The following is a 12,490-nucleotide window of genomic DNA, read 5'->3' as shown; positions in this document are numbered from 1 at the left end:
TTCCAGTACCACGCATGAGTTTAGAAGCAACCCCATGTCTAAGGTGTGCTTCATGCGCGTGTAGTTGGCTTCCTAAATAACAATAGGAGGTTAAGTCAGCTCCAAATACAACAAAAAGCCTAAGTGTGTATCTTTGTTGTTACAAAGGAAACACATTGATCTCTTTTTATCAAACTCCCGCCTCCCTCTCTTTCTGTTTAGCGATTCTTAAATCTTTTATTGAGTGTTTATGTTTTTCCTTCATTAACTATGAAATAGCATTTGGCAGAGAACTAAATACCAAGAGGAAGAGCTTAGTGTGATTGACTTAATTAGTTCTAAAGATTAACTCTAAATTGAGCTGCACAATAAATGACAATGGCGAGGAAAACACTTCAAAGAAATGAGAACTGAGCCCATTTTGGGTAACATCATTCTTTTGAGAGTTTTTTTTTTTTTTTTTGAGTTGAAGACACACAAATGATCACACAGGGATAAAAATATCAAGCCCAACATTTATATGTGTGAATTTCAAGCATCCGTTCTATCCATTCATTGTTTGTGGTGCAGTCGAAAGGAAAATAACAAAACCCTTCGGCGGTATAAGATCTAAGCTGTTGAAACAAGTTTTTTGTTCTGTGCTACAGGCAAAACAGCATTCCTGTAATATAAGACCACACAGATTTAATAAGCATCTGTGCACCTGAATTACAATAAGTAAAAAAAAAAAATAATAATAATGGCACCATTTATCTTCTTTTCCTTTCTTCGGGGCGGAAAAAAGACAAACTATTGCTACCTGGAATTTGAAAAATGCAAAACAGTTCTTCACCAGACATACAGGGCCTTGCAAAAGTATTTATTCAAGCAAAAATTAGAAAATGCGGCGTGCATTTATTCATTTATTCAACCCATTTGTCAATGTGTTGGAGAACCACAGTTGGTGGCGCTCAGTATTGCACAACTCAGGGTCCAGTATGTCTCTACCAGCAACGCATATATAGAGGCTGAAATTTTGCCCGTCCTTCTTTGCAAAACAGCTCAATTTCAGTCAGATAAGATAGAATCCGTGAGCATCAATTATCAAGTCTTACCACAGATTCTTAGGTTTTTGAGGTCTGGACTTTGACTAGGCTATTTCAAACTAATTATCACTATCACCATCCTGTACATACTTCCCCTGACCTTTTTCCCTGAATAATATAGTTTCTATTATAGATTACAGTTTCTTATTCTGCTTGCTGTTACTTGTCTGCTGTTTTCTTTTTCTTCCACACAATGCAAAGCATTTAATCTGAAGTCAAATTCCTTGTCTGTACCCACAAACTTGGCAAACAAAGTTGATTCTGATTCTGCTTTGATCGTAGCTCTTGTTGTCCAGCTGCAAGGTGAGTCTCCAGCCCAGTCCTCCTACAGCTTCCAACTGGGTTTATTTCAGCGTATCTCAGAATTAGCTCAATCCATCTTTCCATCTGCTCTGAACAGCTTTCCTGTCTGTGCTCAAGAAAAGCATTCCTCACGGCACAATGCTATCACCCCCTTATTTTCTAATGGGTACGCTGTTTTAAGGTTGATGTGCAGTTTTAGTTTTTGGACCCCTCTACTGTTGTCTTCTGACAAACTGTGAATATGTCTTACTTCTTGCCACAATTGAGGACAATATTTGTGGAGTCCATGACAAATAGTTGTCCATTTAAAGCTGCAGTGGATTTTGTTTAGAGATATCAGAGTGAAGGGAGATGTATCTAAATTCATGTCCTACTTATCATATATTATTATCAAAAAATCGCTGTTCCCAGTAAAAAAAGAAAAAACAAACAAACATTGAAGTTTGGGATTTTAATGTGACAAAATGTTCCAGTGGATACCTTTATCGAACACTGCGTTCCTATAGTGTCCAGTTCTAAGATTGGGCCACTCTGTATGTATATATCTGAGCCACTGTTTGGACTTCAGTGAATGCAAGCCCATGTGATCTAACAAGAAAATGTCTTTCGGCTCCAAAATCTATACCGAAGGTGTGTGTTTGCACGCATGTTTCGTCTAAACTCCGATAACACCCCTGTAGAAAACACTTCAGAGAGGAAAAGAGCAAGAGCGAATTCAGAGAGGGAGAGAGGAAGGTTTAGAGAGGAATACAAACAGGCTGGCGATAACAATCAATGACTGAAGTGAGCAGCGAGAGAGAAAGAAGGTGACTAAAGGTAGAAGAGGGGGAAGATCTGACCCGTCCCTGCCGACCACTCTTGAGAGAGAAAGGAGACCTGCATGCGTGGATTTGAAAAAGAATGAAAGAAAAAAAAAAAAAAACGTCAGCAGAGGCTTGAGAATCATTGAAGATGGGATTTGACTGACATCATCCCTCATTTTGAGAAATGTCATCAGTGGGGTGCCACCCTGTGAATCATTTTAATAGAGCTATTGCAGATGTGTGTGAGCGTATGTGTGCACAGACAGAAGGGGGTGAGGGTGCTGTTTGTCACCACGTGAACGTGTGGGGGTGAGACTAATGAAGAAAAGAAGGGTGGCATTTATATTGGCCTCGCCTCCATCCCGTCTCCCGTCCTATTTAAACTAGCAGGTGAGTGTTTTCAGAGGATTCCTCACATCCCGCGATGAAGGTTTCTACATTAAACGGTTTGCCGCCTGCAGGCACACTTAACATTTTCACATTGTTTTTTTGTGTCATTCCTAATTATTAGTGGTGAAATCTTTTGCCATCTGGTATCTTGTAACTGCTAAGTAATTCTGCAGTGCCGGAATATTTAGGTAGTCGATGTTATTTTAGTTCCCACTAAAACCGCTCTCCTGCTTCTTGTTGGTTTTCTTCTGTAACTGGAACAAGAAAAAAAAAAAAAAACTCAGAAATGAGCACGACTGGAGGATTTTACGTATAGGGCAAGATCAGAATTCACTTTACAGAATACACTGCAAAAACAGAACTAAAAATACGTCTTTTTTTAATGAGAGTATTTGTCCTTGTTTTGAGCAGATAAATAAGATTATCTGCCAATGGAATAAGTATTTCGACCCCTAAAATAAGATATTTAGATATTCTGCCCTCTAAATAAGACTATGGAGATGAATTGTTCCTATTTTAGGTGCAAACATCTCATTCCATTGGCAAATCATCTTATTTACCTGCTTAAATCAAGGACAAATACACTCATTTCAAGAAAATTTGACTTATTTTTAGTTCCGTTTTTGCTGTGTATGCTTTACATAGATATGCTCCAGTCCCTGAGAAACCCTAAAAAGAGTAAATTGGGTATATGAAACGAATTGGAATAAAAAAAAAAAAATCATATTGTTGCGTAGGCAACGAGAGAATACTTAAAATAGTCTAATAACCTACCAAAAAATCCTATGCATTTACAAAGGATGATAAACATATAAGATTTAAAAATGCTCCACTTGTTATTTAAGAAAGAATATAGATGTTACTAAGAAAAAAAAAAACACAATTCTTCAAAAATCTGTTAGTAATGCCACCTGACCAGGTGCATTTGAATTAAGCAGATCTCTTTCTTAACATTATAGTTCATATGTGACCTCCCTTCAAAAGCTACCACTGGCTGAAGTTTATGATGAACGTGTTACACTCTAAAGACCAAATGTATAAAATGTGTAAAACCCCAAAATATAAGGAAAGCATGCTGGCTTGGCTGCCCTAGAGTATCAGTGACACATAGCGGCTGCTTTAGAAAACACTGAAGCAACAGCCTCACGCAAAGGAGACAGACTTAATGGTGTTTCTTTTAATTTCCTGGGAAACTTTTACACTTGTGCTGTTTTTTGAAGCCGGAGACTCCGTCTTCAAATTGACCTGCTGTGAGAAGCAATTAGGCAGACTCCCCGGTGAAGTTCTTCCTGATGTCTGAGCTCACACTGATCTACTGCAGGTAAGACATCCTCAGACAACTTCAACTTAAAAAACAACAACAACAAAACTACAATTCCATCAAAATGTTGTTAAATGTTGTATATTATCAAGAAAATCCATCAGACATGACTAAAATGAAACGAATATACGCAGCGTTTCAGTTTCAGTTAGCGGGAATCTTCACAGCACTAATATCAGTCACCGACCTTAAACGCATTTTAACACCAGGAGCAGAAAAGTTTTACCCTCCCAAAAAAAAAAAAAAGCATCTGACATCTAAACAACACTGTGATTTATTATAAATGTTTTCCAACAAAGAGATCTAAAAATACGAATTGAATCCGTTGATATCGCACCTATGATACCTAGTTTTCCCCGGCTCAGACACCTGACACCGCGAATGAGCTTTGATCGTACTGTAATCTGACAACTCTACCTGAGGCTCACCATCAATAAGGCAAGAGCTTCTAAAAATATTTCTCCTCTGCCGCTTGCCTTACTCTGTTCCCTCATTTCCCCTCAGCATTTTGTTTCACTGAAATTACAAAGTTTGCTACAAGCTCCTCCATGGGCACCTCACTCCGGCTCCCTTTTTTCCTCTCCAGCTACTAAATACCTGTAGTTTTTTTCTTTTCTTTTTTTTTTCTTTTAGGAGAGAAAGTCTTCCTCGTTGTGATTGCTAGCTATTCCAATATGTTTTAAAAGGCACTGCCTGCTCTTTTATGCTGACCCTCTCTCTGTCTATCTTTTCCATCCAACCCTCCACCCCCCCACCCCCTATCTCCCTTCCCCTCTGTTATGGCACTGGTTTGCCCTCATGTATATTTATGCTACAAAGCTGAAGAGTCAGGCAGACTTAAAACTCCAACTAGAGAGTGCTTGTGTGCTCATTTTGTGAGTGTGTACACCCACCAGAGTGTGGTGCACTGGATGTGTGTGACTGGGAGAGGGAAAATGCACTCTCTTATCTTTTCAGAAACATTTTTTCCCCCCATATTCAGGGATATATTTTTTTTTCTCCACTTCATCATCGACTTCATGTTCCCCTTTTTTTTCCACCCATTCTCTCATCCTCTTCCTAACTTACAACAAAGAACAGAAAGCAAATTTATTTCCATTACCAGACACGACTGAACAGAGACAATTTAATCAAAGACACAGATTAGGCGTGTGCTGGTTAGGGGTGTCAAGGTATGCAAAACTGTGCTGTTTAAAGTAGCTTTTATTTTAAGGAGTCACCAGAGGGAGTGACCTGAGAGTTGACCTGAGAGTTCTTTGGCCATGTGGACTAAACATGTGGATTAAACTAATATTCTTCTCCACCAAGCTAGAAGAAACATGTCATCTTAGCTGGGTACCTGGGTAGACAACCTGACTAATTAACTAATCAACTTCTGAACTCCTGAGTAATTAACTACTCAGGAATTCGTCCTGCAATTGGCGGGTTGCCGGTTCGATCCCCCGCTCCGACAGTCTCAGTCATTGTGTTTTTTGGGCAAGACACTTCACCCGCATTGCCTGCTGGTGGTGGTTATGGGGGTCCGGTGGCGCCGATGTATGGCAGCCTCGCCTCTGTCAGTCGACCCAGGGCAGTTGTGGCTGCTAACATAGCTCACCACCGTCAGGGTGTGAATGACTGTAGAGTAAAGCGCTTCGGGGTCGTCGGACTAGTTAAAGTACTGTACAAGTACAAGCCATTTACCATTTAATATCAGCTTACTATGTACGCACCACAAAGAGCAAATTGGATAAAAATCTAATATTCTGCACAAGTATTAAGGTATGTTGAAGCTCTGTTGAAATGTGGTTACAACAGTGCCGCAGGGGTAGAACATGTGACCCAAATTGGGAGGCTTCAGCACTTAATGTGGCCATCCTGGGTTTGAGCCCTGACCCGTGTACCTTTGCCACATGTCTTCCCAATCTCCCTCAATCTCATTCTCTGTCAGTATACTGTCAAGTAAAGGCTGCTCATGTCAAAATACAGCCTATATATATATATATATATATATATATATATATATATATATATATATATATATATATATATATATATATATATATATATATTAAAGCTTCAACAATTGTTAGATGGTTCCTACAGTTTAACAACCTTTTAATGAGAAGGCACAGTAAGTGCCAGAGTGACCTGATTTTTTTTTTTCCAAGCAGCTGGCTGAAAAGAGGCTCCAAAGCAAATATCTTGCCTAACTACAAGAAATATACATTTAGCAAATACCTCTGACTGCAAAAAACACAGAGAGTTATGGCATGAAAATTAACTCCATTTAAAGGCATTGTTGGATTTTTGGAGTTGAAGTTACAGGAATCTATCAGAAGTAGCTCCCTTTCCAGTCACAGGCAAATGCCGTACTGTTAGCTTGATACATTATTATAAAGCCCAAAAGCAAAGAAATCCATGGGTGGCTACAAAGGGGCAGTCCTTCCCTGGCAACTTCTGGAACCTGATTGGACTTTTTTTTTAACTTTTTTAAACCTTGGTATCCTCCACTTCCTATCCACCCCCCAACTATCTAGCAGAAATGTAAGAAACAGCTACACAGCATACCCACGAACCAGCCAGGCCTTTCTGATGATAAATTCTACATATTAAACCTCTCTCTATTGGCTGCCAGAAAAATGATAGCCACCTTATGGAGATGCGCCAAACCACCAACAGTGACCCAACAGATCAAAGGACTAAAGGACATTTACGTTACGGAAGATCTCGCTGCACAGCGAAGGCTGAAGGACATTTTTCTGCAGAGCAGGTTACTGGTTAGGAAATATTTTGAAAAGGGATAGTAATTTTATTTTCTGTGTGAAGGAGTTAAAAAAGAAACCACTACATAAAGAGAGGGAAAGTCAGATAAACACACTTTTTCTGTTTTGTATGCCCATAGTGAGCTGGGCAGACACTGCTGTTCTTAGCCCATAGCCCCAAACAGCCCAGCCCGGTTCAGAAAAACATGAGAAGCTTTTTCTCATAAATAATCCATTCTCACATGAATCAGTATTTTACATGTGTGCAAATACAGCGCATTTTTTCTATGTAAACAAGAACGCAGAAAGTGTATCTGTCTGTTTTAGTGTGCTTGCTCGGACAAGCGTGTGCTGAAACAATAGCTATCTCGAGAGGCGAGCGGTGCAGCCGACTCTCCTTTAGTCTCCCTAAAAGGAAGAACGTGGGAAAAGAGGAATAAGAGCCATTCATCTTCTCTCTGCCTCATTCACTACCTCTCTTTCTTACTCTCACCCCCCTCCTCTTTCCGCCTTTCACACCACATCTTTGTTCCCCTAAATGGCCTCTCTTCTGGCTAAACCCCCCACTTTAAAATGCTCTGTTGTTGCAGCCCCGACAAATATGCACTTGATGCAAACACAAAGAGGCATTGCACACATACACTTGCACACTACTCCAGAAATCTCCTCCGTGTACTCAATCCTCTCTACTCCTGAAACAATCCTCTACTGAGGAGGCTTACCTTTCAAAGAGAAACCCTTCCTTATCTCCATCGCTGCACAGCAACCAATTACTGGTTTTAAAAGTTGATACCTGACTCTGTGTGCTAATCCAGCGTTACTGACCTGACATTAATTCATCCTTTTTATCCGTCTCTGTCTTACTCTAATGCGCATTATCCCACACTCATCACATTCCAATACCTTCACATCCTTGGCGTTCATGCGCGTGCCCTCTTTGCCGACGAAAATATCATCTATATCCACCAGAACGTGCCGGTCCAGGCCCAAGGTAAGTTTCCTGTCTGTGAGGTAGGAGATGGCATCCACCAGGATGAGTCGGTGGAGCCAGTAGCCCAGTCCCTGCCCAAAAAGCACTCGTCTCACTCCATCGTATAGTCCCATGTCCTGCACCACCGTGGCCTGGAGGCCAAGGCTGAAACCAGGTCCGGCATTGTCTCCGCTGCCCGCACCCGCTCCCTCTTTAGCCCGGGCTAACAGCACGGCCTGGTATGTGGAGTGATTAGATGAGAACGAGGTCCAGTCCTCCCCAGGTAAGGCCCCTCGATCTGTGCCGGGTTTGGTCAAATGGAGGAGGGGTGAGCTGGACACCACGCAGCAGTCCCAAAGGGCCTGGTTGGTCCTTAGGACGAGCGGCAGGCCTCGCAGTTTGAGCACAGAGGGGGAATTCTCCGTCGAGCGGTAGAAGCCGATGATGCCAACTCTGTACTCGGTGCAATATTGATGCAACAGCTGTCTGTTCCATGTATCTGCGTGTGCATACTTCAACAGATTCTCATAAATGATGAGCGAGTACCGTCCACGGCCTTTTTCTGTCAGCGGCGGAAGGTCACCCTTTCCTGAGGCAATCTCCATCCGGAACTGGAAATGGGCTGACTCCAGTATTGCCACGATGTCCTGGCCCAGCTGAGAGTACTGGGACTCCACCAACACCAGCACCACCGGGTCGGTGTGGACATGAGTGTGAGGCGGATTAGGAGGGTACGGGTAGGGGAGCTGACGGTACGGGGATATAGAAAGCGGCTGGGAGCAGGCGGGCTCGGCGGATTGTCCAAGATGCATTGAGGGGGAAGAGTTTGAGAAGAGGAAATAGGCAGAGAGGAGCAGGGAGATGAGGCAGCATGAAGCCAGAAGGAGCAGGAGTCTACGTAAGTGGCGCCGGAATCTCACAGCCACTGTCATCTCGATCCGCGGAGGTACTGTCCGTCAGACTAATATGTCTTTTATAGCTTCACAGGCGTCGAGAGGTTTAGGGAAACCCAAGAGATTGTCTGTGTGTGCGAGACAGGAGCCACTCAGGGGTATGTCATGTCACCATGGCAGGTGAGTAAGGAAGCAGAGCCGGATGTTGGAAGAGGGGTCTTGATTGAAGAAACGCAGTAGATGCTCTCTCTCCTCAGGTCCTCACAGAGAGGGGTCACATGCAGAGACGGTGAGAGCGGTGATTAATATCTACAAAGAAGGAGGACAAGGAGTAAAGAATGGACTACATTCATTGTGCAAGGTTGAATATCCTGCATCGGTTCTGTGTGTATTTGTGAGTGAATGTGTACCTATTGTGCCACCCTGGGGAATGTGAGGGCACAGCTGGTAACAACAGAACTGATTGAAAACAACTTGCATCCTCAGGGCTTAGCCAGTCTCTGAAAACACACACACACACACACACACACACAATGACATCCCAGTTAAAACATGACACAAAATTCAATCCACACAAATAAACAACAGCTGGTTGTGTGCTAATGTAGTGTTGCAGGGAGGTGGATAGGAGCTCAACTAATCAGTCCCATAAAGCTCCGCAGAGAATTCCTCTAATTGTGCCAAACTCTGAGCACCTCTGTCCTATTTCTGAACCTAATCATCTGAAATACCACAAAATTAGAGCTGGAATCCTTTTGCCAAGAGCGCTAATCTGAAGGGAGGGGGGACCCACGACAGCACAGAGGAAATGAAGTGCAAGAATAAGAGAGAGCGAGAAAAGGGAGAAGGAGAGAGGAACAAAACGCCATGAATTATAGAAACAGACAAAAAAGAGCAGGATTAGCATCTTAATGTATGTGCCGGGAGCCAGGGAGAAGAAAAGATCCCAAAGCATCTCTTTCTTTCCCTCGCTTTTTTTTTCTCCCTCTCCTCGTCCTCCTCCTCCTGTTCTGTCTCTCTGAGCCCTTCTTCTCCACTTCTGTCAGTTTGAATATCAATAGCCTCTTCTTATATTCGCCATCTCTCTCTTTTTCTTGTTCTTCACTTTTAGGGAACACAAGCAGGGAGAAGGTCAAGGAGGAGGGATTCCAGCCATATTCCTTAAATATTAGATCAGAAAATGCGAAAGAGGGGGAACAAAAAAAAAAAAAAATCTGGCTATGCTCTTTGGGGACCTGCCGGCACAAAGATGAAAACCGTATTACTTCTTCCAAGTGTGAGTGGAGCTAATTGCTGTTTCATACTCTCACACTCAGACAAAAAAAATAATAATATTACGAATAAACTTGGCATATACCGGTTGGAGGTACTAATGGTATACTACGGTTTAAATATAAAAAGAAATAACTTAAGCTTTTCCGTCACACCTTTCCTTCACATTTAAAGTCATTTTAATTAGGTATTGTTTCTGAAACAACTGGACTGTCTTTGGGTGTCAGGCGCACAAAGTGACGGCGTGCTAACTTTTTTTTTCTAATCTAATGCTGCACACGGGTAGTCAGCTCGCTGAAAAAAAAGGCTCCTACACTTTTCCCCTCGCTTACATTAAACTTATAAATTCCGCAGTTTGGAAACATTTCCGGTTACGGAAAACACGGATAGCCGTGGTGTGGGGAATAACGTCTGTTTTAAAAACTGCACGGCTCTACCCGAGCAGATAAACCAACTAATTAACCAGCTAATATCATCTCATTAGACTCCTGCTCTTACTAAATGAAGCGCTGAACTGGAAAAGGGCATAATGCTGTGCCGAATAAGCAACTGAAGAACACTTTTAAATTTAGCGAGTGTTTATTTTATGTCTGTGCATTAAAACAACAATATGCAACACTATGCGAATGTTCTGTAACATAACTGCAGTTGTTTATGTGTTAGATAAATTTTGTAGCAGTAGAAATACTAACCTCTTTTTTAATAAAAAAGAAAATGAAAGAATGAAATAACATATATAATTATATATACATATGTGTGTGTGGGGGGTGGGTGCTACTTCTTTAGTACCCTTAAACCTTGGTATTTTTACTCAAGGTTATCATACTGTCAGAAACACATGCTGGTAGATGCCTGTCTTAGATTCAGAAAAAAAAGGAGACGGGCGATCACCAGAACGCTATTTACTCTTTAAGAAAAAACTGTGCCTTGGGCAACAGTGGAGGCGGTATTATGGACGCTGATGGTTGGAGATTTGACTGGAATGGAAGGCTGATTCAACCTGCTAATAGAAGGCACAGATGTGGTGAATCGTTGCGCCACAAGAGGGCGCTCGCGCCGGTTTAAGAATGAGTTCACCTGGAAGTTTTCGCCGCAGATTAACGGCTCAAACAGAAATAAAATAGATAATGTTGTCTCCTGTTAGTCACAAGCAGTTAGTAATTCGTCGTTATCTCGCTGATTTATTTTTTTTTTCCTGATGTAAGAAGATAACATTTGAATAGACAAGACGGAAATTAAGTGTTGCGTAAAGTGTAAACAATAGAGACAGACAAAACAAAACAAAAAAACAGCACTGATTAACTTAACGGACCGGTATCTTGTTGTTTTTTTCTACTTTAAACTTATTAAATTATTACAACTTCTAACAAAAAAAAATCCAAAAAGAGCATGTAAATCAACAGTTTTCCGTAGCGCTCCCCGCTGTTGTGTAGTTATTGTCCGGGAACCTGCGCCGACTCGCCCACTTACCTCTAACCCTGGGTGAGAGGCTTCCCTGCCGGAGGAAGCGAGGCGGTGGAACGGTGACTGTGATGCCGCCACTGCTGCTGCTTCTGCTGCTGCTGCTGCTGGTGCCGGTGATGGATCCTGGGCTCCGGTCTCGGTGGCGCACCACTCTCGTGTGGTTTGGATGCTGAGGCGTTGTGCCATCTCTCTCTCTCTCCCCCCCCTCCTCTCTTTCTCCCCTCCGCTCTACCAAAGCAGCGGGGTCGTCCAGCCAGAATGATCCTCTCTCCTCCCCCCTCTCATCACTCTCCCCTTTCTCTTTCCCCGCCCGCCATCCCGCCCTGCGCTACTTTATACCTCTGTCGCTGAATCTCAGCTGGTTAAGGTGGGCTTTAAAGAGCGGCGTAGCTCCGACGCATCGGACCGGCCGCCGACGACCGGCTGCCGCGCGTAAATGCTGCCTGGTTCCTGAGCGCCTACACTAGCGGAGGCGATCGAGGGAGAAAGGGTGGAGGAGATGGAGGGAGGAGGGATCGAAGGAAGCGAGAGAAAGAGCAAGGAGGAAGGAGGGGGGGGGGGGGTTGATTGACACAAACAGCCTTTTTCTCGGCCATCAGCTATCACGGGGTGGGTAAAAGCTCTTGTCCCGTTACTTGGTGTTACTCGAATAAGGGGGTGTCACAAATACGCAGCGGTGCGGGGAGATCGCGCCCCTCACCGATATCCTCATGCTGCCTTAGTATAAAAACTCAGTACTCAGATTTATCCAATGAGAAACAATAAAAAAAGAATAAAAATGTGTCATTTTCAGAATATAACTATTTGGGATATATATGCGTACTGGGAGGAGAAACTGGGAGATGAACCGATGGGTTACCCTGTATAGGCATCATAAGGACAGGCAAAGAAGCATAAGGGTGTAGTTAGTGGAGAGTGGGGTGTTGCACAGGATTCAGTAATGGTAATTATTCATTTATTGCTGTTGTCGTTTTTCTTTTCTTTTCTTTTTTTTTTTTTTTGGTGGTTGTTGCATTCCACCTGGACCCCTCCAACACTTAAATAAATGCTTAACAACAGCAACACACCATTCTGTAATTTTAAGTTCTCCTTTATTTTTCTTCTTTTGCACTTATATACCCCCCTTGATCGCAATAACACAATGTTCATGTTCCACAACTTTAAAACAACATATCAACAAAATGAATGAAATTATAAATTAGTTTAGATCAAATTAAATAACATGTTGTTAGTCTTGTGAATCAGCAAGGTTCTAACTACTCTGCT

General features: G+C 42.4%; 1 protein-coding gene across 3 annotated transcripts in view; it reads right to left on the bottom strand.

Annotated features, from left to right (window-relative positions):
- The window catches only part of ndst3 (N-deacetylase/N-sulfotransferase (heparan glucosaminyl) 3), a 73,234-nt gene extending 61,539 nt beyond the window's left edge, over window positions 1–11,695 (bottom strand). For 2 of the 3 annotated variants that reach the window (XM_036136988.1, XM_012877699.3), the window contains exons 1-3: window positions 11,231–11,695; window positions 8,899–8,988; window positions 7,529–8,797 (exon numbers count right to left, since the gene is read on the bottom strand). In XM_036136988.1, coding sequence (XP_035992881.1) covers window positions 7,529–8,527 — 999 coding nt within the window. In that variant the 5' untranslated portion in view covers window positions 8,528–8,797; window positions 8,899–8,988; window positions 11,231–11,695. The remainder of the gene's footprint in view (window positions 1–7,528; window positions 8,798–8,898; window positions 8,989–11,230) is intronic. The other variant, XM_036136987.1, reaches the window with a different exon arrangement.
- Between the last annotated feature and the right edge of the window lie 795 nt (window positions 11,696–12,490).

The sequence above is a fragment of the Fundulus heteroclitus genome, chromosome 5 (genome assembly GCF_011125445.2).
Source record: "Fundulus heteroclitus isolate FHET01 chromosome 5, MU-UCD_Fhet_4.1, whole genome shotgun sequence".
In the NCBI taxonomy this organism is placed as follows: Eukaryota; Metazoa; Chordata; class Actinopteri; order Cyprinodontiformes; family Fundulidae; genus Fundulus; species Fundulus heteroclitus.
Note: the sequence above shows the minus strand (reverse complement) of the source record. Positions and strands in the feature narration are given on the sequence as shown.